Raw genomic sequence first — 27,825 nt, forward strand, 5'->3', positions numbered from 1 at the left:
TTTGGTTGGGGGATCTTAGAATTTTATTTTTGGTTTACAAGTCTTACTAGTGTTAGTAAATCTATCATGAGTGAGGAGGACTTTGGAGCCTTTCTTAAAATCAGGGGGCATTGCAGTTAGGTGTGTTTGGCAGGGCTGGGGTGGGTGTCGCTGGTAGAGGACTGTAGAAGTGTTTGGCCTGGGCCCAGCTCAGCCATGCCCTAGGCTTAACTGTGGGCTCCAGGTTCCTTCCCCAGCCTCTTCTGGGCCTATTTAAGGAGGTTTTGGGGTGGTGGGCAATGTTTTGTTTTGTTTTGTTTTCATGATGGCTGCCCCCAAGGGTCTTCTGTTGGTTGCTCTAGTCTTGCTACTTGGTAAGTTCTGGGCATGGGACTCCCTTGGGAGATGGGGTGATGGAGAAAGGGCCTTCCTCCTGCCCTCTCTGCCCATGACCAAGCCTCCCTTGGCCAGCTGTGCACCTGGTAAGGCCGCTCCAGGATAAGCACCACCCCAGGCCTGGGCTGCAGGTCTTGACATCCTGAGGATACGAGCAAGAGGAGACTTCTTTCCTCATAGCCTGTGAGTTACTCTGCTGGGTGTCCTCTGACAGCCCCACCCCCCCAATCCCTCTGACCCCTGGGGTCCCTTGCTTCTTCCCCCAATGAGATCTGAGGCCACCAGGATCCCGGGTCACCCATTTCTCTCCCTTGACCGTCACAGTGCATCTGGGGAGCCTTTCAGGCTTGTCGCAGGTTGAGCAGGGGCCTCCTGGGGTCCAGGGCAGTCCTGCTTCCTGAGGCTAGGGCTCCCCAGCCAGGCCAAACTCCAAGTGCAGGGCTCACTCCTATTCTGCTCTCTTGGCCTCTTGGGCAGAGCTTGGCATGCAGTAGATGCTCAGTAAATGCTAAACAAATGACTTACATTCTCCTAAAAAAAAAAAAGCCCAGACCAGGAGAGGTGGCTCACACATGTAATCCTAGCCCTGGGAGGCCAAGGTAGGAGGATTGCTTGAGGTCAGGAATTTGAGACCAGCCTGGGCAATGTAATGATACCTCATCTCTACCAAAAAAAAAAAAAAGAAAGAAAGAAAAAAGAAAAAAAACCCAGGCATGGTGATGTGTACCTGTGGTCTCAGCTACTCAGGAGGCTGAGAGGGGAGAATCACTTGAGCCCAAGAGTTCGAGGTTGCAGTGAGCTATGATCGCACCACTGCACTCCAGCCTGGGCCACAAAGCAAAGCCCTGTCTCTAAAAAACAAGCAAACAAATCTCCAAAACTTCTTTCCCTTCCTTGGTCTGCCCTAGACCCTCTGAGTATAGATAACCCCTCTTAGAAGCAGCATGGCAAGGTGGTCAGGAGCCCAAATGGGAAAAAGAATTAACTGGGGACCATGTAGGGGGTAAGTCCCCTTACACACAGGCCAGTTACTCACACAGACAAAAATTAGTTACTGGCAGGGAGAGGGTAAAGGCCTACTTAGCTTGCATTTTCGTGTCATTTGGTATGCCATCACTTGCGAGTTTGAGTCTGAGTTCTGTAGCTCATGGCTGCATACAATTACGGACAGATGATAGCAAGACTTCCCAGACTCACTTTCCACATCTGGAAAATTGAGGTGGTTATGAGGCCCACAAAGGGTACATGGAATGGCCCCTAATGGCAGCTACAATGATACTCACAGCTGGTCAAGTTTATTTGAGAGGCATCCCTTCCACCCTTCCATTCCCATTACCTTCCCTGGGAGAACTTGCCCAGGGCTTGCCCTCCAGTCTGACTGCGTGGATGTTGGAGCCCTTTGACCTGTGGCCTCCCTTCCCCTGCAGCCCCTAACCCAGGCTGCTCCTCGGGCAAGAGGCGAATAGTCTGTTGCAGCCAGCTCTCCAAGGAGCCCTGCCCCCCACCATAGAGCCCTGCAGCTGGCCCTCTAGATACCACATAGTGAGTCCTAGGCTAGGGTGGGTGGGGATGGAGTGTGGACTCCCTGCAAGGATTGCCTGAAGCAGAGGAGGGCGGAATGAAGGTCACATGTTGGCTCCTGTTTCCCGATGAGGGTGCACCATCCTGTTTCTGGCTTGAGTCCTCCGCCCTTGCTGGGACAGCACCCATTTGTCAGATAAGACTGGGATAAGCTGGATGCAGGGGCTCACACGTGTAATCCCAGCACTTTGGGAGGCCGAAGTGGGAGGATTGCTTGAGCCCAGGAGTTTGAGACCATCCTAGGCAGCATGGCGAAATCTCATCTCTACAAAAAACCCCACAAAACCAAAACCAAAACCAAAAATTAGCCAGGCGAGGTGGCACGTGCCTGTAGTCCCAGCTGCTCTGGAAGCTTGAGCCCAGGAAGTCAAGGCTGCAGTGAGCCATGATTGTGCCACTGCCCTGCAACCTAAGTGATAGAATGAGACCCCATCTCAAAGAAAAAAAAAAGGTGAAGATAAAGGAGCCAAAGTTTAACTTCCTCTCTGAGCCTCCATCATTCGACCTCTACCGTGGTATAAAATAGGTGTAACAAACACTTTTAGGACCATTGAGGTATCAGTGGAATTATGGCCATGACCTACCGGCATGCAGTAGACGCTTGATAGAGGATGGCCCTGGCTACTTGTCAGGGACAACCCTCTTCCTCCTCCTCCCTCAGGTGCCCTCCCACCTCCTGATGTGGGAGGCTTGTGGCTGACCCTACCTAGAAACTCACATCTGGCTAGTGTCAAATTGGGCCATGAAGGTCTACATGGATGAATGTGTGAGCTCCCAGAATCAGCCCTGAACTGCCTCCAGAGGATGTACACCCTTGTCTTCAGCTGAGGGTCTGTACAGCTACCAGGGTTGGAGGGCGCAGGAGAGGGTCTGCTTACAATGAGGAGCCCAGCCCAGACTTTCCCAACTCCAGGGTCTTGCCTGGCTGGGCCACCAGGGCAGAGGTCTGCCTTGTTGCACTTGGTCACTGGTGATTGACCCTTTTTGGTGTCAGGTCTGATCTTGGTTGTGTCTGGACCTGCCCACTTGGGCTGTGTGAGTGACCAGATACCAGGTATTCTTTTTTTTTGAGACAGAGTCTCGCTCTGTTGCCCAGGCTGGAGTGCAGTGGCGCAATCTCGGCTCACTGGAACCTCTGCCTCCTAGGTTCAAGCGATTCTCCTGCCTCAGCCTCCGGAGTAGCTGGGATTACAGGTGCCCGCCACCATGCCCTGCTAATTTTTGTATTTTTAATAGAGATGGGGTTTCACCATGTTGGCCAGGCTGGTCTCAAACTCCTGACCTCAAGTGATCTGCCTGCCTCAGCCTCCGAAAGTGCTGACATTACAGGTGTGAGCCACCGTGCCTGGCTGTGACCAGGTATCCTTCTCAGCTGTGGAGTGATTGCAGTGGCCTTAGAGTCTCTTTATTCATGGCTGACTTTGTAACATCTGCTCTTTGCTCAGGCCAAACACTTCTGTCCCCAAACTCCAGTGACAGGGTGAGTGCTCCATAATAGGGCTTTGAGGAGCAAGAAGGTGCCATAGTATAAGCCTCTCATGGCTTCCCAGGAAACCTGTTCTTGCTGGTCTCCCAGCCAATGGTCAAACTGGCCTCCTTGGAAAGCCCCCAGGTGCCTCTCAGTGGGCCCCAGTTCTGGCTCTTAGTCTCGGCAGGATAATGAGACACTGCAGTTCAGCATGAAGCCCTTTGTGCACCACAATGATGGGGAAGAGGATGAGGTCAGAGGCTCTAGGGGTGCCCTAGGCCCTGTTGAAATTCTGGGGACTCTCTTCATGTCAATCTGCTTCCCTTCCCATGAGGCTTCTCTTCCCTTCCCATGAGGCTTCTCTTCCCTTCGCATTTTGGAGGCCAGCCCAGAAAAGGGGTGCTGGATTCCCTGATAATTTCTAGGTTTAGCAAATAAAAATATAGGATGCCAAGTTACATGTGAATTTCAGATAAACAACAATTTTTTTTTTTGAGACAGTCTCCCTCTTTTGCCCAGGCTGGAATGCAGTGGCGCAATCTCAGCTCACTGCAACCTCTACCTCCCAGGTTCAAGTGATTCTCATGCCTCAGCCTCCCAAGTAGCTGGGACTACAGGTGTGTGCCACCATGCCCGGCTAATGATGAACAACAACTTTTTAGCATAAATATGTCCCCAATATTGCATGGGACATACTTGTACTAAATTTCTAAAAATGTACCTGTGTGTCCCGTATTTTATCTGGCAACCCTAACTCCTGAGAATGGCAATGGGATAAATGGTCCAGAGTTGGAACTTGAAACCCACAGCCTTGGGTCTGACCTGAGTGCTGACCGAGAGGAGAGGCCTTCAGGGTCTCACATTCTCCATGTGTGGGATCAAGTCACTCTGGGATCACGCCTGGCTTGCGGCTCTCGCAGAGGCACTGAAAAGATCCACTCATCACCTTAGAGAACTCTCTGTAAGGGCTGCAGAGATCTCAATACATCTGATTATGGCTGGGGCAACCTGAGCGTCATGGGTACGGAAAGCCTGAGGTCTACTTGAAGCCTTCTTACATGAATAAGCTACCGTCATCATGGGAAATTCAGATGAATAAAAGACAACTAACATCACTTGGAGATTGTCTCAAGATGATACTAGAATTTCCTAAGTCTCTATGTCTTTTTAAGAGCCACACTCCACATTTGATTCTTTCCTTTCTTCCTTTTGAGGGCTTTTCTTAACTTGATAATTCATATATAGAATAGAAATGAAAATCGGGGCCAGGCGCGGTGGCTCACGCCAGTAATCCCAGCATTTTGGGAGGCCGAGGCGGGTGGATCACAAAGTCAGGAGTTTGAGACCAGCCTGGCCAAGATGGTGAAACCCGTCTCTACTAAAAATACAAAAATTAGCCGGCCGTGGTGGCACATGCCTGTAATCCTAGCTACTTGGGAAGCTGAGGCAAAGAACTGCTTGAACCCGGGAGGCGGAGGTTGCAGTGAGCCGAGATTGCACCATTGCACTCCAGCCTGGGTGACAGAGTGAAACTCTGTCTAAAAAAAAAAAAAGAAAAAGAAAATCAGCTGGGTGCAGTGGCTCACGCCTGTAATCCTAGCACTTTGGGAGGCTGAGGTGGGAGGATCACTTGACCCTTGGAGTTTGAAAACAGCCTGGGCAATGTGAGGAAGCCCTATCTCTACAAAAAAACTACAAAAAATTAGCCAGATATGGTAGCATTTGCCTGTAGTCCCAGCTACTTTGGAGGCTAAGGTGGAAGGATCTCCTGAGCCCAGGAGGTCAAGGCTGCAGTAAGCTGTGATCGCACCACTGCACTCCAACCTGGGTGACAGAGTGAGACCCTGTCTCAAAACAAAACAAACAAAAAGAAATGAAAATCCTGAACTCCAGAGGGTCACCAATACTAAGGCATATGCTAAGTTAGTGTTTTATAAAATAGGATTCTATGTGTCATTCTATAATAGAATGACATTATAGAAGGACTTAATCAAGTACTTTTCCATGCATAAAAGGTATTTTGTGAAAGTTCACAGCTCCACAGAACCCTACTTGTCTGGTCAAGCTGTAACTTAGCCAGTACCTGATTACAGAATCTCCCCAAGGGTTCCAGTCTGTCCGTTCTTTTTTCTTTTCTTTTCCTTTCTTTTTCTTTTTTCTTTTTTTTTTTTTTTTTTGAGATGGAGTCTCGCTCTGTCGCCCAGGCTGGAGTGCAGTGGCGCAATCTCAGCTCACTGCAACCTCCGCCTCCCAGGTTCAAGTGATTCTCCTGTCTCAACCTCCTGAGTAGCTGGGATTACAGGCGTGCACCACCACGCCCAACTAATTTTTGTATTTTTAGTAGAGATGGGGTTTCACCATGTTGGCCAGGCTTGTCTCGAACTCTTGGCCTCAGGTGATCCACCTGCCTTGGCCTCCCAAAGTGCTGGGATTACAGATGTGAGCCACCACGCCTGGCCCCAATCTGTCCCTGTTGTAAATCAGTACTATGGTGAGGAAATACTCCTGGATTAGGGAGAATCAGGAGAATTGTCTCTCCTCGGAGGGCCTGTTCTGGACTGGGTGTGATAGTCACAGGCTGGCCTGGCTTCCTGAGGTCAGTTCCTCTCTGTGGTCCCTCCCCGCTACTGCTGTCCCGGTTCATGGACACTTGTTCTTGGTTTTGTCCCACTGCCCTTTCTGGTCTCAGCCACACCCTTGCTTTCCTAGGCCCTCAGTTGATGGGAAATAAATGGGCATGATGTAATTCAACATGGGATGGCTGTGTTGGGGTGGGGGCATGGAGTCCAGGACGAACCCTCTCACCCAGCTCTTCCACGGCCTCTACTTCCGGGTTTACATCATCTGCTGGACAAGGGTCTGGAGCTGGACGAGATCCTTTGAGCCTGGCTGGAAATTTTATTTTTTTTTAATTTTCATTTCTTTTGAGACGGAATCTCTCTCTGTCCCCCAGGCTGGAGTACAGTGGCATGATCTTGGCTCACTGCAACCTCCACTTCCCAGGTTCAAACGATTCTCCTGCCTCAGCCTCCCCAGTAGCTGGGATTACAAGTGCGTGCCACCTCGCCCAACTAATTTTTGTATTTTTAGTAGAGACAGTGTTTCACCATATTGGCCAGGCTAGTCTCGAACTCCTGACCTCAAGTAATCTACTTGCCTCTGCCTTCCAAAGTGCTAGGATTACAGGCATGAGCTCCCGTGTCTGGCCGGAAATCCTATTTTTACAACATCTCCTTATACAGGTAAGATCTCTCGGTTTCAAGTTATGGGACCTTGGGCAAATTCCTTCAGCTGAAGGAATTTCATGGTCCTGAAAGGCATGCTGTGTGAGCCCTGCTGGCTCAAGGCCTGGGTTCTGGAAGCTGGGTAATAGAGGGAAATGGAAGGCCTTGGCTGACCTTGTGCCAGGATACTTCATCCACACTGTGGGGAATCCTTACCCTGAAGCTGTAGGTGGGCTCTTCCTAGCACACATAAGCCAAGGAAAGGAAGGTCCAGAGAGGCCAAGTGACCACTTGCTGCTGCCCAGAGGTGATGGTGGCCATGCTGGGATTGGGATTTGAGGCAGGCCCCTCACCAGGGCAGAATGTTGTCCCCAACCCTCCTGACTGGGCAGGTCTTTTGGCCTGGGCTGTTGGCAGCTGACAGCTTGCAGGTGATTAGTGGGAAATCTCAGTGTGTGACTGCCGTGACTTTGGCTGTTCCCACACAGAGAAATGTGGCACCAAGGTACAGTGGGGGCAGGCCAGGTCGGGGGGCTGCTGGGGGTGGCGCTGCTCTGGGGACCTTTGGCGTGTGTGGGCAGATGAACATCACTGCACCCACCATGAGAATAGGTTCTGGGCTGGAAGACGTGTGGACAAGATGAGGAGTTGGGGCAGGGGAACATGAAGAGATCATGGCTTGGGTGGGGTTAGTCGGGGAGGGGGGTGGACAGTGACCTTAAACCTCTTCTGTCTTGCAGGTGCTTTGGGGAGGATGCACAAGTGGCAGGTCCGATGACAGGTGCTCCAACACCTTGTCCCCGGCCCCCCATTACCAAACAAACATAATAAAGCAAATAGACAACTGTCCTGGTAAACCAGGCCCCAAAGAGTTAAAGAAACCAACGACTAAATTCTTGGACTTACAGAATAGCAGATAAGAAAAGAAAGAACTTGCTGAAAAGCTGAAACTAAAACTGTGCCCCCAAAGAGTAAGAAACCAGTAACAGAAATTCTTGAGTTTGCAGGATAGCAGATAAGAAAAGAAACAGCTTGCTGAAACACGGACACTCCCTGCATTACGAGATCAAGAAAAAAACTGGCTGATGGCCGGGTGCGGTGGCTCAAGCCTGTAACCCCAGCACTTTGGGAGGCCAAGGTGGGCAGATCACTTGAGGCCAGGAGTTCAAGACCAGCCTGGCCAACATGGCAAAACTCTGTCTCTACTTAAAATACAAAAATTAGCCAGGCATGGTGGGAGGTGCACCTGTAATCCCAGCTACTCGGGAGGCTGAGGCACGAGAATGGCTTGAACTCGAGAGATGGAGCTTGCAGTGAGCTGAGATCGCGCCACTGCACTCCAGCATGGGCGAGAGAGTGAGACTCCGTCTCAAAAAAAAAAAAAAAAAAGAGAAAAGGAAAGAAAAAGAAAAATCTGGCTGGAATTGGTTGGAACCAAGATGGCCAACCAGAATCTGTGCAGAATGAACTTGGTGATGTTGTAGCCTGAATTTCTACCGCGTGTTTCATACTAATGCCCCTTAAATTTTGCACATGCAACCCATGAGGAGGCATGAAGAGATAACTGCACGTGCTCAAGGACTTTTCTTTTCTTTCTTTTTTTTTTTTTGAGACAGACTCTTGCTCTGTCACCCAGGCTGGAGTGCAGTGGTGCAAACTCGGCTCACTGCAACCTCTGCCTCCAGGGTTCAATTCTCCTGCCTCAGCCTCCTGAGTAGCTGGGATTACAGGCTTTCGCCACTATGCCCGGCTAATTTTTTGTATTTTTAGTGGAGACAGGGTATCGCCATGTTGGCCAGGCTGGTCTCAAACTCCTGACCTCGTGATCCACCCGCCTCGGCCTCCCAAAGTGCTGGGATTACAGGTCAAGGACTTTTCCAGACCTCCCCTTCCCTTCCTCCCGTCACCTACTAATCTCAGATCTACCACCCGCACATTTTCTAATAAAAATACTGCCTTGAAGCCAGCACGGGGAGACAGATTTGAGCTGGACTCCTGTCTCCTTGGAGTTGACTTGCAATGAAAGCTTCTCTTTTCTTTCTTTCTTTCTTTTTTTCTTTTGTTCTTTCTTTCTTTTTCTTTCTTTCTTTCTTTCTTTTCTTTCTTTTTCTTTCTTTCTTTCTTTTTCTTTTTCTTTCTTCTCCTTTCTCTTTCTTTCTATCTTTCTCTTCTTTCTTTCTTTCTTTTCTTTCTTTCTTTCTTTTTCTTTTTCTTTCTTCTCCTTTCTCTTTCTTTCTTTCTTTCTCTTCTTTCTTTCTTTCTTCTTTCTTTCTCTTTCTTCTTTCTTTCTTTCTTTTTTTTTTTTTTGACAGGTTCTCACTCTGTCACCCAGGCTAAAGTGCAGTGGTGTGATCTTGGCTCACTGCAGCCTCAACCTTCTGTGCTCAACTGATTCTCCCACTTCAGCCTCCTGAGTAGCTGGGATAACAGGTACATGCCACCACGGCTTGCTAATTTTTTTGTTGTTTTTTGTAGAGATGGGGTTTTTACCATGTTGCTCAGGTTGGTCTCGAACTCCTATACTCAAGCAATCAGCCCACCTCGGCCTCCCAAAATGTTGGGATTACAGGTGTGAGCCACTGTGCCCAGCTGCAATGAAAGCTTTTCTATTCTCAAGAACCCAATTAGTATTGGCTTCTAGCACATTGGGCAGCTTGTGCCCTTTTGCTTGGTAACACTAGAAAATTCAGGTGCCTCAACAGGATACAGTCCTACTACCTAGATCATCGTTAACTAACATCTTAGTATAGTCATATCCAGGTGGCTTTTGCTAGACATACACATTAATATAATGTTGTTTTGTAACATTCTATAACGTGCTTCTACAGTACTCTCTAGGCAGCTCTGTAGGTTGATACCTCTTTTGCATTTGTGATGCCACAGCAGTCTAGAAATGGAAGTAGGAGAATTTAACCAGTCCCATGTTGATAGACATTTGTGTTCTTCAGTTTCTCTGCTAGGTGACACCTCACTGCCCCAGCCTCCTTTCATTTATTTATTTTTTTGAAATGGAGTCTCGCTCTGTTGCCCAGGCTGGAGTGCAATGGCACAATCTCGGCTCACTGCAACCTCCACCTCCCGAGTCCAAGTGATTGTCCTGCCTCAGCCTCCCGAGTAGGTAGGATTACAGGCATGCACCACCACACCCGGCTAATTCTTGTATTTTTAGTAGAGGCAGGGTTTCATCATGTTGGCTAGGCTGGTCTCAAACTCTCGACCTCAAATGATCCACCCACCTTGGCCTCCCAAAGTGCTGGGATTACAGGTGTGAGCCGCCGTGCCCAGCCCAGCCTGCTTTTAGCAGCTGAACACAGGCCTGCCTTGGGAAGTTAATGGCCTTGGAAGAATTTTCCTCCTTCTGAGCAGGAAAGGGAGGAGAGTTAGGGTTGACAGCTTACTCTCTTCAGAGTTTCCTGGGGAAGGGGACACCTGTATGGTGGCCCAGCCCTGCTGAAGGTCAAGATGCTATAGTGTTATGGTTTAAAGGTAGGTTCAGGGTCTAGGGGGCCTAGGCACTAAAAGAACTAATCTTTCCTCCCCCCAACTGCTGTCCAGGTTCATGGATAGTCATGCTTGGTCTTGTCTTACTGTTCTTTCTGGTCTTAGCCACACCCTTGCTTCCCCAGGCACTCCTGGCCTTTGTTTTCCTACCTCTGGACTCATCCTAGCTGTCTTGTACAACCTGCCCCACACCTCTGGGCAGTCCTGGGGTGCTCTCGGACCTCTCCTTCCCAGCCTCCTGCAAGATGCTGAAGGACTTGCTGCTGGTTGCACTGGCCTTCACTGGTGTCACTCTGTTGCTTCTCCTGTGACCCTGAGGAAGGCACTCGAGGTCTTCCAGCCATCCTGCCCTCTCTGCAGCTTAAGTGGCACTCTTCTGGTGCCCTGCCAGCCGGGAGGTCCACAAGACGGGGCTGGTGATTTGGGCAACAGAGAGACTCTCTTCTGAGGAGGAAATTGATATGGAATCTCAGTCTGTTTTAGAGGAAGACCTGGAGGCAGTGGCCCTTTAGAAGACAATGAAAAAATAACCCTTGTGGTGTATATATATTTAAGACAGAGTCTCTGTTGCCCAGGCTGGAGTGCAGTGGTGTGATCTCAGCTCACTGCAACCTCCACTTCCCAGGTTCAAGCGATTCTCCTGCCTCAGTCTCCTAGGTAGCTGGGATTACAGGCATGCACCACCACGTCCGGCTAATTTTTGTATTTTTGTAGAGATAGGGTTTCACCATGTTGGCCAGGCTGGTCTTGAACTGACCTCAAGTGGTCTGTCTGCCTGCCTTACAGGCACAAGCCACTGCACCTGGCCTGTGTTGCCTTAACCTTCTGTGGCACCTGTGCTTTTTGGTACTAGTTGTTGGGGGAAAAACCTGATGTCTTAACTGTGTGACATGCATTTGGGCTCTCTGAAGGGGCCAGTGTGGTGGTGGGTTCTTGGGGAAGGAGTAAGAGGCAGGGCTGGGGCCTCATTAGCACCAGCATAGTGTTGCCCACGGGTGTCCCTGGCCTAAGGTCTACACGGTTGGGAGCCTTGCCTTTTGGCCTCAGCAGAAATTTGACCCCTCTATGGGAAATGGTCTGTGGCCACCATCTTTAGCTTCCCAAGAACAGTGAGACTTTTCTTTCCCTGGCTCTGCCTTGGCATTTCTGGGCTGTTGGAACAGGAACTCCTAAGTTAACTTTCCTTCTCACACAGTGGGGGGCCTGCAGGCCTTGGTCTTGCTGCTCCTATGCGGCTAGCTTATCACTTCTGGAATGAGGGGGCTGTGTTAGTCCATTTTGTGTTACTATAAAGGAATATTGGGCCAGGTAAGGTGGCTCACGCTTGTAATCCCAGCACTTCGGGAGGCCAAGGTGTGTGGATCACCTGAAGCCAGGAGTTCAAGACCACGTTGACCAACATGGTGAAACTCCATCTCTACTAAAAATACAAAAATTAGCCAGGCATGGTGGCAGGCACATGTGTTCCCTGCTACTTGGGAGGTTGAGGTGGGAGAATTGCTTTAACCTGGGAGGTGGAGGTTGCAGTGAGCCAAGATCGCGCCACTGCATTCCCGCCTGGGTGACAGAGTGAGACCCTGTTTCAAAAAAACAAAAAACACCAAACACAAAAAAAGGAATATTGGAGGCTGGGTAATTTACAAAGAAAAGAGGTTTACTTGGCTCATTGTTCTGCAGGGTGTACAGAAAGCATGGCGCCGGCATCCGCTCAGCTTCTGGTGAGGGCTTCAGGAAGCGTTTACTCATAGAAGAGGAAGGGGAGCCAGCGTGCCACATGGTGAGAGGAAGAGAGCAAGAAGAGAGGAGGGGTGCCAGGCTCTTTTAAGCAACTGTAGAGTAAGAACTCACTCATTATGGCAGGGCAGGCACCAAGCCATTCATGAAGGATCTACCCCCCGACCCAAACACCTCCCACTAGGCCCCATCTCCAACATCGGGGGCCACATTTCCTCCTGAGATTTGGAGGGGACAAATATCCAAACTCTATTAGTGGCCATTGGCCAAAGCTACAAAGTGGGTCTCTTTCCTTCCCCAGTGCTTCCTCCTGGAGATTCAGGACTGGAGCTCAGCGTCTAGACCCTGAATAAGACTGGATGCTGGATGCTGGAGCTTGGGAAGCCTGCCTCTTACTGGCTGTGTGCACACAGTGGGAGCTGGCTTGCCAGGGGTGGGCATCAGCGGATGCTGATGGGCACTTTGCAGATCTCAGCTCTGGCCCTGGCCTTAGGTTCTTTGCACTGCTCCACCTCCTGGTGCAAGTCCCCTCCTCTCAGCTGCCACAGAGGAGCTCTGGCAACAGCACTGCTCATCTTAGTCCCAAGGGCACAAAGGGTCCACGCTCTCTACCTCAGACCCTGCTTCAACATCGGGGCCTTTCCTTTGGTGGTCAAGGATGAGACCACCCTGTCCCCCGACCCTGCATCACCCACACTAAGCCATCCTCTCCCAAGGATTCCATGACATCATTGGCCCAAATTTTGGGTGCTGCCACCGTCTTTCAAGAGGATGAACCCATCTCCCTCTTTCCGTCCTCCTCCCTTTCCTCTCTCTTCCCTCCATCTTCCCTCATTGGTAGGATTGTCAGATAAAATATAAGATGCATAGATCAATTTTAATTTTAGATAAAAAATGGATACATTTTAAGTATGTCCTTTTTTTTTTTTTTTTAAGATGGAGTCTCGCTCTGTTGCTCAGGCTGGAGTGCAGTGGTATGATCTCAGCTCACTGCAATCTCTGCCTCCTGGATTCAAGAGATTCTCATGCCTCAGCCTTCTGAGGAGCTGAGATTACAGGTGTGCGCTACCTCCCCAGGCTAAATTTTGTATTTTTAGTAGAGACAGGGTTTCACCACGTTGGCCAAGCTGGTCTCGAACCCCTGACGTCAAGTGATCCACCTGTCTTGGCCTCCTAAAATGTTGGGATTATAGGCATGAGCCACTGCACCTGGCCATGCTTTTTTTTTTTTTTTTTCTTTCTAAATCTGACAACCCTCATTTTCTCTTCTCTTCCTTCCTTTTTCCTTTCTCCTTCCTCCTCCCTCCTCCTTCTCTGCCAGCTCAGGAAGAAGGCAGTCTTGTCCCATTCTGACAAATTGTTATGGAAGAGTGGTGGGGGTGAAGAGGTGACGGGGTAAGGAGCAGCCATAGCTCCAGGCCTATTTCTGCCACCTGTAGGCTGAAGGTACAAAGCCAGTGCCTTTGGGAGCTCAGTTTCCCAACTATAAAGCAGATATCAGATTTTGCACCCATAAGTACATGTGGGAAAGTGCTTGCTGCTGCTGAATATTTGCTTGACTAGCCTGAGTCAGACCTCACAGCCTGCCCACGGATGAACTCATCCCTCCATTCATTTGTTTCTAAGGAGCCTCTCATGGCATCAGCCTTTGGTTCCCATTCATCCTCATTCCCTGGTGTGATCTGGCACCCCCTGGCAAGAGTTGTATCAGGGGCTGGGGCTCAAGCCAGCCTCTTCATGTCCCTGAATCACAGCAGAAAGTTGGGAAGGAAACTCTGGAGTCCTGGCCTTTCCCCTAGTCACCTAGGGTCATGGTGAGTGTCAGGGGGTTGTGTTTCACAGGTGCCATGTGAGCTGCAGACAGGATGCTGAGCTGAGGAACACAAGCCCTGCCCCACTCTGCTGTGAGTTTCTTTGGACAAGCTGCTTAAGGGTCTTTATGGCCTATCACCTCCTCTACCCACAAACAGGGACTGGAGAGGGTGAGGGTGACATGCAGGACACTTCTACTGGAAGGTCTAGAACAAATAAGTCATGCCTTCTCACTGCCTTTGTAAAAGTGGAATCTTAGGAGGTCGTATTCTTACAATGTTAAATTTTTTTTTTGGTAGAGATGTGGTCTTGCTATGTTGCCCAGGCTGGTCTAAAACTCCTGGGCTCAAGTGATCCTCCCATCTCAGCCTCCCCAAGGGCAGGGATTATAGGCAGGAGGCAGTATTACAAGGCCATTGAGAGCAATGTCATTGGAGTAAACAAAACAAAAACAGGCCAGACATGGTGGCTGAGGCCTGTTATCCCAGCACTTTGGGAGGCTGATGGGGGGTAAATCGCTTGAGGCCAGGAGCTTGAGATAACATGGGGAAACCCCATCTCTACAAAAAAATACAAAAAATTAGCCAAGTGTGGTGATGCCCACCTGTAGTCCCAGCTACTCAGGAGGCTGAGGTGGGAGAATGGCTTGAGCCCAAGAGGTCAAGACTGCAGTGAGCCATGATTGTACCACTGCACTCCAGCCTGGGTGGGTGACAGAGCGAGACCCTGTCTCAAAAAACAAACAAACAAACAAATAAACAAACAAACGAACACCCCCTTCCCCAGGTCCTGGATCTCCCACCCAAGCTGTAAGATGTTGAGTGAGTAGCTTCACCCCTCTGAGCCTCCGTTTCCTTATCCATAAAGTGCCTTGGGGATGGCATGAGAACAAAACATGCTAAACTCACAAAGCTCTTGGCACAGTTTCTGGTACACAGAGAGCACTCGCCAAATGATAGTTGTTGTTTTCTTTATTATGATTATGCCAGATGTGACTGCCTTTGCTTCCAGGAAAGTCCCTAAAACATAAGCTATGTGCAACAAGGGAAGTGGGTTAGGGTAGGAAGCTGAGCGTGCAAGTCAGACAAAGCCTGATGTAGGCAGCTCCTATCAGAGGCATGTGGCCTTTGTGGCTGGGGCCCTCAAAAGACAGCCACTGCCAGAAATCTGGAGACTGAATTGTCTGGGTCTCCAGAAGAGAGTCCAACCCCATCACACATCTGCTCCTGTCCAAGGTGCTGAATTCCACCCCACATAGGCTCCTCCTAATCATGTACAGATGTTGAGTCACCCGCACCCTACCTTCTGGTCCTCCATTCAATGCCACAAATATACACTGAGCATCTAATATATATAGAGAGTGGAAGTAAAAAGGATTTAGATATGTCTCCAACCCAAGTTGCTCACAGCCATACGGAAGGAATTCAAGCATACACACCTGCCTTAGGGTAGGTGAAGACAAAGGCTAGGGAATTCATTTTGCTATTTATTGAGTTTCGTGACACCCACTTCTTGTGTTTATCCTTGCTTTTTCCTCTTCTGCAACCTTGGTACCCTCCAAGGTTGTGCCTCTCATACCTTTCTTGATCTGACCACAGCAGATGAGTTTTCCCCAGGGCATCTCTCTCTGTACTCACTAACGTCACAGAGTCAGGAGGACTAACAATCAATTTCAGGGAGGGAGGGAGTGTAGGATATAAAGAGAGAAATCAAAGGGTTAGGAGGTCTCTGAGAAGTGAGGGAGCCACCTAGACAGGGGTGAGCTCCTTATCATATTTCTGCATGCCCTCGTCGGGGAGCAGGACCTCCACTGTGAAGCTGACCTTCTTGGCGTGGACAAAGCTATAGGTGTTGTCGAAGCGTAGGACATCTGGGGAACAGATGGAAAGATGGGCATTGGGCTTGGCTTTACACACTCTTTGTTCCACCCCTGGCCATGGAGGAGGACAGGCTTGTGTTCCCACTGGCTTTGTTTGCCAAGCTGGGCCAAGCTCCCACCACGCCTCTTCCCTTCCCCATGGCAACTGCCAACCCAAGCAGGTCCTGTAAACAGACACCAACCTCCTCTTGGCATGTGCCCAGGCATGGCTTTACTGGCATCGAGAACAATGGTCATTACATCCCATTGTCTCACACCTGGAGATGCACATGACGGGGGTGTGAAGGCACATGGTTGGGTTCATCAGAGACCTCCCAGCTCCCTTGGATGAAGTGGGGTTCAGGAGCAGGCCTGCTGGACACTGTTTGCCTCCTCACAACCACCCCAAATAGCAGGTGTTGGCCGGGCACAGTGGCTCACACCTATAATCCCAGCACTTTGGGAGGCCAAGGTGGGTGGATCACTTGAGGTCAGGAGTTCGAGAGCAGCCTGACCAACATGGAGAAACCACATCTGTACTAAAATTACAAAATTAAGTGTGGTGGCACATGCCTGTAATCCCAGCTACTCAGAAGACTGAGGCAGCAGAATCGCTTGAACCCGGGAAGGGGAGGTTGCGGTGAGCAGAGATTGCACCATTGCACTCCAGCCTGGGCAACAAGAGTGAAACTCTGTCTCAAAAAAAAAAAAAAAGAGAAAAAGTAGGCATTGTAACTCCTGGCTCACAGGTGAGCAAACCAAGGGTCCTTCCCAGATTGGTCAGACTTTTGCCCAGGACTATGTAGCTACCCTGAGGCTGGGGTGGGACCCTGCACAAGTTGATTTATTTTCAGAGCCTCGGTTTCCTCATGTGGAAAACTACACCTACCCTATCACTTGTTGTCTGTGTTCTGTGGTCCAGGTGCCCCCAATCCCTTCAGGGCCTGTGTGTCTCTGGCTCTTGGTGCACAGTAGGTGCTCATGAATAGGGACTGAGTGAGCAACTGTATGAATGAATGGTGCTAACCTAGGCTGTGTGTCCCTGAATGGGGGAGGTGTGTCACTGCCCCTCTGTTTCCTTCTCTAAAGCATGGGACAGGTGGCTCTAGCCTTTCAGAGCCAGGTCCCAGCTGGGGCAGACTTACAGACGCCGGCCTCTGAGCAGGTGAGGCTCCCATCCTCGGGCACCATGTGGGCGTTATAGCGCTGGCTGGGTAGAACCTCTGTCATCTCCCCTGCCCGCTGTCGCTCCCTCATGTTGGTCTTCAGGAAAACTCCAAAGCCAATGTCTGCACCGTCAGATGAGAACTGCCACCTGTCAGGGGGAGGGGGAGGAGACAGGTTGTTGCTCAGCCTGATGGGTCTCTAAGGGGTTAGGGCCTGCCCCTACCTGAGGACGCAGCCTGGAAATAGGATCTCGTATTCCACTTGGTGTGACGAGCTGCGGTTGATCTGCACCGAGTGCTCATACTGAGTCTTCACCTGGTCCCGCACATACATGGACTTGGGGATCTCCCCTCCATAGTTAATCTGCGGACATGGGATGAGATGGGCTTGCTCCCCTCTCCAGGCCATTGTTCATGTTTCTCCTGCCTGAGACACTTTCACCACCTCCTGGAAGTATCCTTTTCATCCTAGCCCCACTCTCCCACCTCCTCCAGCCTTCTTTGACCCTCCAAACTGGGCCAGTGCGTCTGCTGGGAGCTTCCCCTTCCAGCTCATCCCTCTGGGTTAAAATTCGCCTATTTCTTGTTTGCCTTTACAGCTGCTGAGAGCTCTGTAAGGGCGAGAGTTGTATTGACTAGCTTAACACCCAGTTCTTGGGGTCTCTCTATAGGTAATTGTGGATGAATGACTGAGTGGAAAGGGAATCCAGCTTAATTCTTGAACCTCTCTTGTCCCGGGGAAGGGCTCTTTGTACCTTGGTTAAACATTTGGGGTTCCCATCTGGGTCAGTCAGGGTGCCCCCAAACTGGGCAGGCAGTTCCTCAGGACTGATGAGTTTCAGCAAACCTTCCTTCCAGTTATCTAGGGGCAGTGGGATTCAAGGGTGGTTAGCAAGCATGGGGGGGGGACCAATTGGCCTCCCACACCCACCAGGATGACCTCAACTGGGGGAGAAGCCCTGTAGGAGGTAGGCTGCCAGGGCCAATTCCCCAGTGTCCTAGGCCTGGGGCTATAGGAAGTGTCTTTCTCAGCATTGTATTGCTGTGGAAATGTGTTTCCCACCTTGATAGATGAATCAGCACTTTTTTTTTTTTCTTTGAGACAGTGTCTCACTCTGTTGTCCAGGCTGAAGTGCAGTGGAATGATCATGGCTCACTGCAGCCTCGACCTCCTGGGCTCAAGTGATCCTCCCACCTCAGCCTCCTGAGTAGCTGGGACTGCAGGCATGTACCACCATGCCTGGCTAATTTTTATTTTGTTTTGTTTGTTTGTTTTTTTTTGTAGAGATAGGGTTTCACTATGTTGCCCAGGCTAGTCTGAAACTCCTGGGCTCAAATGATTGTCTTACCTGGGCCTCCCAAACTGTTGGGATTACAGGTGTAAGCTACCACGCCCAGCCTACAGCACATTCTTTTTTTTTTTTTTGAGACGGAGTCTTGCTCTGTCGCCCAGGCTGGAGTGCAGTGGTGTGATCTCAGCTCACTGCAACCTCCGCCTCACAGTTTCAAGCAGTTCTCTACCTCAGCTTCCTGAGTAGCTGGGATTACAGGTGTCCGCCACCATGACTGGCTAATTTTTATATTTTTAGTAGAGACGGGGTTTCACCATCTTGGCCAGGCTGGTCTTGAACTCCTGACCTCATGATCCACCTGCCTCAGCCTCCCAAAGTGCTGGGATTACAGGTGTGAGCCACCATGCCCAGCCAACAGCACATTCTTGAAGATCTTCCAGTCATGAGCAGTGAAGCTAAGAGTTATCTAATTGCCTCAAGGAGACTTTAGATCTCAATGACGTCAACGGCCTTGTTGGGATCACTCTTTAATTAAGTGGCATGCCCAAGTCAGACCTCCTAGTTGTGGATGGACAGCACTGGGCCTTTGGAGGGACCCTCCCCACCTCCCTCTGCCTAATCACCATGACCATAATGTTCTTCATGCCCTATGTAAAGCTCTAAGAGTTCTGGGTCCTGGCTGTTACCATGCCCCAGCCTTATGGCTAATCCAGGCTACCCAGTCCCCCAACCCCCTCACTTTGGCCATGGGAGATTCCTTCTCTACAGTGGGATTAAGAGGAAGACCACAATGTCCCACAAAGGGCCAAATGAGCAGAGTCGCATGGGGCAGAGGCTGTGGACTTAAGGCCTGGACTGTGCTGGTAACCCACACTGCTCTACGCTTTGGAAGGCTTAGAAGGCATGAGCCTGGACCCTTCAAACCAGGCCCTCATAATCTATCAAGTTCCCCATCCCAGTGGAATTCGGTAGAGGCAGAGGCTCGGGTACCAGGAAGAAAGAGAAAGTAAGGATTTATAAGCTCCCCCTCACCCCTGGATCCTCAGTTCTCCTAATTCTGTGATCTGACTATCCTGCTTGGGAGAAGATTTCCTCCAAGCCAGGGTCATTGGTTTGGGTTTAAGAACTATTTCCCTTCTCTCTCTTTCTCTCAGCCTGTCACTTGTAAACACAACTATTTTCCTATTTATAAAATTAATACATATTATTATACAGTTTAGAAATCATAGACAATACAGGTAATAAAATTTAAAACCACACGATTTCTCACTATCAACAAATAAATATTTTGTTGTTTTTCCTTCTAGAAATATATATTTATTGTACATATGTTTTCATAAAAATAAGATTATACTTTTAGTTTAATCTTATTTCAGTTTATGCTTATGAAGATAAGTTTATAATCTACTTTTAAAAACTTAAAGACATTTCCATGGTATAAATATTCACATATAGCATTATTTCTCATGGCTGCTCCAGAATTCATCAAATGCATGCACCATTATTTATTTATCCAGTCCTTTCTTGTTGGGCCTCCTTTCTCTGAATTGTGACTACTCTTTCTGCTCATCTGCCTCATCCTCTTCAGCCGAGGTTGCCTTTAGAAGCACTAAGCTTATGAGTGTTGAAAAGAAACCGAGGCCTATATACCAGAAATTGACTAGCAACCAAACTGAAACCAGTGAGGTGGTAGGTGTGGAGGCCTTGTCCACCAAAGGGGTATGGCAGGGAAAAGAGCAAAGGTAACAGACTCTTTAGGGTAAAATCCACTTCACTGTTGGGAAGAAGGAGCCTCTGACTAGGTGATGTGTAGAGTTCTGTTGTTTTTGAGATAGGATCTCACTCTGTTGCCCAGGCCGGAGTGGAGTGGTGTGAACACGACTCACTGCAGCTTCAAACTCCTGGGCTCAAGTGATCCTCCCACCTCAGCCTCCTAAGTAGCTGGAATTACAGGTGTGCACCACCACAACCAGATAATTTTTAAATTTTTTGTAGAGATGGGGTCTTGCTATGTTGCTGTGGCTGGTCTCAACTTCCTGATATCAAGCAATCCTCCTGCCTCACCCTCCCAAAGTGCTGGGATTACATTCATGAGCCACTGTACCCAACCTAAAGTGTGGAGTTCTAGATGGGGTAATGGGAGAACCTCACTCCAAAGGTCACATATAGAGGTCAGGAAATTGAGCTGGCACTACTTACTTCCCAACACAATAATTTTCCTGCGGGTGTCCTCACTCAGGAATGGCTTCATGAGGTTGTAGCCCACAGGGAACAGTTTGGTAGCTGGAGAGATAGAAGTAAGGATAACGGGAAGAAAAGAATTACATTGGGCAACCACTCCATAATGGTTATAGCCAATGATACAGAGGAGTCATGACTAACCCTGGTCAATTCCAGTGTCTGTCCTTCACCCAACAAACCATCCAATCAACCAGTCAATCAGCCAACAAACAGCCAACTAACCAATCATGCATCAATCATGCAATGCAACCATCAACCAGCCATTCAGCCAACAAACCAGCCAATCATTCAAACTTCTAATCAGCCACCTATTCAGTCAACCAATAAACCAGCCAACCTACCAAACAGCCAACCAACTATGCAACAAACCAGCCAACTGACAACAAATAGTCAAACAATTTATCTTCTAACCAGCCAACCTACCAAATAGTCAACCATCTAACAAATCAGCCAAACAGCAAAGCAATCAGCCAATGGAACAGCCAGATAACCACTCAACTAACTGTGTTCTCTAGCCAGCCAACCATCCAAATAACCAGCCAGCCAACCATCCAAATAACCAGTCATCCAACCATCCAAATAACCAGCCAGCCAGTCAGTCAAATAACCAGCCAGCCAACCATCCAAATAACTAGCCAGCCAACTATCCAAATAACCAGCCAGCCACCATCCAAATAACCATTTAAGATTCAGCCAAACAACAAACCAGGCAACCAACTAACCAACCTGCTAACCAGGCAACCAACTAACCAGCCATCAAAACAACCTACCAACCAAAATGCCAACCAGCCACTCAATCAGTCAACCAAGCTAAGAACTAGCCAACCAAGCAGCCAGCCAATTCTCCAACCAACCACCAGTCAGTCAACTAGCCAAGCAACCAATTGGCCAGTCAACTGAACCACCAATCAAGCAACCAACTGATCAACCAACCAGCCAATCACCAAACATCCATCCACCCTTTCATCTACCCACAACAATCACCCAAATACCTATGGAGCATCCACCATGGACCCAGGCCTGTAAGGGCTACAACAAAAGTGGAGAATCACAGCCCCTGACTTCAAGGAGCAGAAAACTCAGCCAGTAAAGCGGGATGAGCACAAATAAAACAGCTGGAGATCCCTAAAAGGCAGCAAACAGGAAAGGCTGCACCAGTTGCCAGTGCCAGAGGCAGTCTGGGGAGGGAGAGATCATCATGGGCAGGAGAAATAAGGGAGGGTCCCTGGGAGAGCTGGGACTGGAGCTGCCTTCTCTTGCAGTAAGGCCAACCCTAGAAGTTACCATTTATTGAGAACTTACCCTATGCCAGGCATTCTAAGTGATTTGCATACAGCCAAGAAACCAACCTGCCTCACAACAATCCTGGGACAAAGACAGTGTTATCACCTGCAGCGTATAGATGAGGAAACAGAGGTGTGAGTAAGTGAAGTCATTTGTCACACACCTTTCACGATGAGCATGAACTTCAGGGTCTCTGGGTAATTCTCTTCAAGGAGGCCAAAGAACTGTGGAACCAAGAGAGATCCCTTCAGAGAGCACATCGCATCTTCTCCTACCTTCATCTCCTGTGCAATCTCCTGTTGGGAGGTTTCAGATGGCTCTGGAGGGTTTCCCTTCATGCCATCACTTCCACTGGCCTCTGGAGGGAACCTTCTCACCTCAAACTATTATAACCATACTCTAATAATAATTACATAATAATCGTTTTTAGTAAATATTATAATAATGGTAGCATAATAATAATGACTACTGTTTATTAAATGTTCACTATTTGCCAAGCAGTATATATACACTTTACATAATAACTTGCTGAAGTATCCCTACATTGCTATCCCCATTTCGTAGGTCAGGAAACAAGCATGGAGAGAGTTTGGTGGAAGCTGGAACGTGTGGTCTTAGCACAGTGTTGTCCCTGAAACCCATTCTGTGGGATCTTCCAGGAAACATATTAAGGTCTTCTGGGGTTTGAGTCACAATGAGGGAGCCCAGGACATTTTTAAACTAAATCTTGGCTCTCAGTAAGCAGCTGGTCATGGCAGGCCAAGCTGGTCATCAAAGCAAGTCGGGGGTGGCCCTGGGCCTTCTCCTCACCTCCTGGTACACTTCTACCAGAGGTTTCCAGAAGTGTTTCAGTCCCAGGCCCTCACAGTCAAATATCATCACGATGGTCTCAATCTTCTTCCCTAGCTGCAAGGATGAGAGCAAGAAGTAGTTCTGGAGTTCAGGGTGTAGGCTTGGGAAGATGGTAACCCAAGTACATGACCCCTTGGGGCTTCTTCTAGCCCCCGACTCTGTCCTCAGAGGAACAAGTAGACAAACCAGTGAATGCATTTCCCCATCATCCATCCACCCATCCATCCATCCATCCACCCATCCATCCATCCATCCATCCATCCATCCATCCATCCATCCATCCACCTATCCATCCATCCACCCACCCACCCCCGTATATATCAATTTACCCATCAATTAATTGACCCATCCATCCATTCATATTGTCATTAATTTATTCATCCTCCATTTTTCCAACTGATATTTATCAAGCACTTTTTTGTGTGTGCCGGACACTAAAGTGTAATGAATAGTGCCTAATAACCCACAGTTCTTGTCCTTAAAAAGTTCACTGTCTGGCTGGGGAGATGACAAGCAACCAGGTCATTCGGATCCTATGATAAGTGCTGCAATAGGTCAGCACAAGAGCTTCAGGGATACAGAAGAGGTTATTTAACCCAGGCGGGGGACTCAGAGAAGGTAACATCTAAGTTTCAAACCTAAAGGATAGATAGGAGAAAGTCAGGGGAAGTTGTAGGAGGTAGGTGTATGTGGTGGGACCTAGGGTTGTTCAGACAGAAGGAATAGCAAGGGCAAAGAAAGGCTCAGAGGGAATAGCAATAGCTACCACTGTTGAGAAATATGTATTAGGCCCTGCGTGCTAAACTGCATACTTGCATTATTTCATTTCGCTTTTGCAACCATTATTTATTAATATCCCTGTTTTATAGGTGAAGGAGCTGAGGCTCAGACAGGTGAAATGACATATTCAAAACACTGAAGCAAAAGAAAACAAAACAAAAAAACCCATCAACCAAGAATTCTATTCCCAGCCCGGTACGGTGGCTCACGCCTGTAATCCCAGCACTTTGGGAGGCCGAGGCGGGTGGATCACAAGGTCAGGAGATTGAGACCATCCCGGCCAACATGGTGAAACCCTGTCTCTATTAAAAACACAAAAATTAGTCAGGTGTGGTGGCGGGTGCCTGTAATCCCAGCTACTCAGGAGGCCGAGGCAGGAAAATCGCTTGAACCCAGGAGGCGGAAGTTTCAGTGAGCCAAGATCACACCACTGCACTCCAGCCTGGGTGACAGACCGAGACTCTGTTTCAAGAAAAAGAAAGAGTTCTATTCCCAGCAAAAGTATCCTTCAAGAAACTGTCTTTCTGTGACTGTGACTTTTCAAGACCACACAGCTGGTAAGCAACAGAGCTGGTGTTTGACCCCAGAGCCCTCTGACTGTGGTTGTAGAGAACACAGGTGTGTTTCTGAGACCAATCCCCCCAGCAGCCTCACCTGCTCCCAGCCATCCACCCCACCTGGCCTGGGCCTTACCCTCTGTGTCTGCAGGTCACACTCATGCAGGATGCGCTCACAGTCCCTCATCTTGGTCTTGAGCAGGTCCTGCTTAGTGACTGAGAAGAGCAACCCCTTGGGGTCAAGTGGACCAATGATGTCATACCACACGGGGCAGCCATCACGGTCATAGCCACACAGGCCCCCAGGCATATACTTCTGGATCACCTGGGCATGAAAAGATGCACAGAACTTGGCTTTACACACCTCCCTTGAGATCCCAGACCAGGCTGACCTGGGTGGCCCAAGCCTACACACACCATGGTATAAAGCACTGTCCCTCCCTGGAAGGCAGTGCTATTGTCTCAGGTGAGAAAGCTGAGGTCCTGCAGGGGAGGGCCTTGCTCATAGAGGATAAATGGCAAAGCCAGGTCTCAGCAGACCCCTGGGCTTCTTAGGTCTGCCCCTGATGTCTCCCATGTCCCTTTCTGTGGAGAAGAGTTGGGTTTAGTGATGGAGAACACAGATTCTGAAGGTTAACAGAGCTGGTTCAAAAACAGACACTGCTGGGCATGGAGGCTCATGCCTGTAATCCCAGCTACTCAGGAGGTTGAGGCAGATGGGATCTCCTGAGGCCGGGAGTTTGAGACCAGCTTAGGCAACAGAGAGAGACCCTGTCCCTACAAAAATAAAATAAATTAGCCAGCCATAGTAATACACATCTGTAGACTTGGGAGGCTGAGGTGGGAGAATCACTTGAGCCCAGGAGTTCAAGGCTGCAGTGAGCCATGATCATGCCACTGCACACCAGCCTTGGCAACAGAGTGAGACCCCATCCAAAAAAAAAAAAAAAAAAAAAAAGCAGATACTGCTGCTTCTCTACTGTGTGTCCTTGAGCAAGTGACACCACCTCTCTGAGCTCCATTCCACCTCCTTTTTTTGTAAAATGGTTTGGATAATCCCTCACTCTTGGGACTGTTGGGGAAAGTCCCTGAGATAAAGTTGGCAAAGCAGAGTGCCCAGCTCAGGTACATGCCCTACAAGTGAAGATGTGACCATTACTCTACTAAGATGCCAGTGGTGGCACTGTTCTCATCGGTGCCTCGATGGGCTAAACTTCCTTCCCACCCAGACAGGATGCTTTAGGCAATGCCCTAGGGGGCAGGGGTACAGAAGCACAGGCTAACCGTGGTGGTTAAGAGCCTGGGTTTGGGGGCCCAAACAGGCCTGAGCATAAATCCCAGCCCTACCTTGGGCTATGGGACTGTGGGCAAGTTACCTAATTTTTGCTGAGCTTCAGTGTCCTCATCCACAAAATGGGGACAATAGTATCCATCATTGTGATGATTAAAGAAGCTCATGCTGCTAACATCTTAACCTAGGCCTGGACCTTGCAAGCCCCCAGGAAACATTCATTATGACTATAGGAAAGGAGACTGCAGGCCCGTGGGTTCCACAGGCCTCTCAGGCTTGCTGCCCCTCATTCATGGTCCCCAGTGACCTTGAGTGGTACGTCCATGAAAGACTGAGGTGTTTGGCAGTGTTGGCTCACCTCTGGGGGCTGCCAATCAAGGATATGGTCAATATCCATGGTCTTCCGGAACTCCATGTACTGAAAGGGAAATGAGTGGTAAAACCCCACTGGGCTCCCAGTGCCCTGAGAACGGGGATGGAAGGAGGGGCTTGAGGCATGGATTGCCCCTGACAAATCCCCTCCATAAATTTCCAGAGTGGATAGGTCTCACCTTGCGGAGCATAGCCTCCGACTTCTGCAAGTCAAAATTCCGAGCTGTGGGAAAACGGAAGGAAGGTGTGAGACAGGAAAGTTGCCTTGTCTTGCTCCTGGCCAGTGGGAGCTATGGAGGACGCTGGGGGACTGGGTGAGACCTTGCTCCCCTACCCCCTTCCCTCCTCTGACCCTGAACATGTGAAGCAAGATTGTGTGGATGGACCCTGAGAGCCATGAGACACTCTGGAGCAGTTGAGACCAGGCCCCTCTTGATGCCCTCTGATCCCAACCTCTCCCACCTCTGCCCTCACCTCGGAGCCAGCGTAGAAGGAAATAATCATCGGGGTTGGGCAGGGCGGGAAGCACATCCTGGACATTTTCTCGGAACTGGCAAGAGAGATGCTGGTTAAAGTGGCTCTCTCACATTGAGCCTTCGCCTCCAGACTCAAAGACTGTTTTCACAACCTCTCCTTTCCTCCCACATGCAAAATGGCCCACATTGATGAAAGGATGGGTTAATGGTTGAATAGAAGGGCAGATGGATCACTGGATAGGTGGATGAATGGAAGAAGGATAGATGGGTGAATAAATGGTTAGAAAGAAGAATAGATGGGTGAGTGGGTAGGTAGATGGAAAAAGGAAGAAGAAATCAATGAATGAATGGATGGATGGATGGATGGATGGGTGGAGAGTGGGTGGGTAGATAAGTCAGTGAATGGACAGAGGAGAGATGGGTGGGTGATGGAGAGAAAGAAAGATGGATAGGTGGATGCGTGGGTAGGAAGATAGATGGGTGGATGAAAGAAAGGATAAACGGGCAAGGTATGGTGGCTGATGCCTGTAATCCCAGCACTTTAGAAGGCTGAGGTTGGTGGATCACCTGAGGTCAGGAGTTTGAGACCAGCCTGGCCAACATGGTGAAAATTCATCTCTACTAAAAATACAAAAATTAGCTGGGTGTGGTGGCGCATGCCTGTAATCCCAGCTACTCAGGAGGCTGAGGCAGGAGAATTGCTTGAACCTGGGAGACGGAGGCTGCAGTGAGCAGAGATCGCTCCACAGCACTCCAGCCTGGATGACAGAGTGAGACTCCATCTCAAAAAAAAAGAAGAAGAAAGGATAAATAATTGGGTAGTTGAATAAGTGGATTGGAGTTCGGATGCATTCTTAGTTCCCTCCATGTGTTAGCCCTCAAAACATCTGCTTTTTTTCATCCCATTTTCTATTAAAACATGGTTAGTAATTATATGTCCTCTTCCTCCTTTAGCTCTTTGAATGACAGCACTTTCTGCTCTGTCTCTTGGGCTTTTACAGACTGGTCGTCTTTCAGGATCCCAAAGAGGAAGGGGTTAAAGGGCAGACCAGCAGCATCTTTCAGCTCCTACCTATGGTGCCTGGGAGGGAGGAAGGGGGGTGCCTGGCTGCCAGGTAAACCTCTCTGGTTCTGGCTCCTGGATGAGAAGAAGTCAGGCTTGACTTGGGTGGGCACCACCCACGCTATTGCCTGGAAGTGGTGCTAGTCCCTCAACCCCCACCCTGGACAGGGTTGATGTCACTGGGCACTGTGGGGCTTGACCCTTTGGGAGGTAACACCAAAGAGACAATGTCAAGGACGTGCTGAATCAACTGACTGGGGCAGGATTCCAGCCACTCCTTTCCATCCCCCAGCCCCTTTCCCCTGGTCTTCCAGAACTCCAGGGGGAGGGGCTCTCACCTTGGCCAGGGTCTCTGCCTGTTTGGGGCTCAGGTCTCCAACTCGGCCGCTCATGGTGCTGGCTGGGGCTTGAGGAGTGGTGGCCACTATAGGCAAGAGGCCAAGCCTAGTTTGTCAGCCCTGACCCAGCTGGGTCCTTTTGCCCCAACTCCTGGGCGTGGCTCCAAGCGTCTCCTCACAGGCCAACTGTTTAAATTGCACATTACATAATTGGGATTAAGTGAGGTCCCGTGCTTGGCTTGGGGACAGATCTGGGGGTGCAGGTAGGCATGGAGCGTGTACCAGAGGTCCCCTGCCAGGAGGAGGCAGCTGGGAGGAAGGGAGGCTGGCCTCCCGTGACCTTGGAGCCCAGGGTGAGTGCCTGTACAACCCGCTGACCCTCCCAGGCCTCCAGTGACCACTGCCCTGGAGAAGGGGGAGTTTCAGGAGAATGAGGACCGCTCCTTGTGGGTACCCTTTCTCCCTGAGCCCCAGTCTTCCCACACTTAGGATTCTGCAAAGATCATCCCCCTCTACCCAGCTCTGACAGGGTAGGATTCTGATGCTTGGTCAGTGTAGTA

At 49.5% G+C, this 27,825-nt stretch overlaps 1 protein-coding gene across 2 annotated transcripts; it reads right to left on the bottom strand.

Moving 5' to 3' along the window:
* SEC14L3 (SEC14 like lipid binding 3) lies at positions 1-27,378 on the bottom strand. 2 transcript variants are annotated; one of them, XM_054470318.2, is made up of 13 exons: positions 27,266-27,378; positions 26,525-26,572; positions 25,863-25,938; positions 25,568-25,611; positions 25,375-25,434; positions 23,862-24,050; positions 22,347-22,442; positions 21,700-21,760; positions 20,211-20,294; positions 17,475-17,581; positions 16,944-17,083; positions 16,699-16,868; positions 1-1,581 (listed from the first exon to the last, which is right to left on the bottom strand). In XM_054470318.2, exons 4-13 carry the CDS (start codon positions 25,577-25,579, stop codon positions 1,427-1,429), a joined length of 1,074 nt encoding a protein of 357 aa, XP_054326293.2. In that variant the 5' UTR covers positions 25,580-25,611; positions 25,863-25,938; positions 26,525-26,572; positions 27,266-27,378; the 3' UTR covers positions 1-1,426. The 2 variants fall into 2 exon arrangements, with proteins under 2 accessions (XP_054326293.2, XP_054326294.1); XM_054470319.2 differs by lacking the exons at positions 1-1,581; positions 26,525-26,572 and adding an exon at positions 14,655-15,565 and having other exon boundaries at positions 27,266-27,319.
* Positions 27,379-27,825: the final 447 nt, after the last annotated feature.

Source organism: Pongo pygmaeus, chromosome 23 (assembly GCF_028885625.2).
Source record: "Pongo pygmaeus isolate AG05252 chromosome 23, NHGRI_mPonPyg2-v2.0_pri, whole genome shotgun sequence".
NCBI lineage: Eukaryota > Metazoa > Chordata > Mammalia > Primates > Hominidae > Pongo > Pongo pygmaeus.

Excerpts from the sequence above, each read along its gene's own strand:
- SEC14L3 (XM_054470319.2), bottom strand. The coding sequence starts at position 27,319 with ATGAGCGGCCGAGTTGGAGACCTGAGCCCCAAACAGGCAGAGACCCTG. Across the intron at positions 21,761-22,346 it reads TGGTAGAAGTGTACCAGGAG|TTCTTTGGCCTCCTTGAAGA; the intron begins GTGAGGAGAAGG and ends TTGGTTCCACAG. Across the intron at positions 16,869-16,943 it reads TTTCCAGGCTGCGTCCTCAG|GTGGCAGTTCTCATCTGACG; the intron begins GTAGGGGCAGGC and ends TCCCCCTGACAG.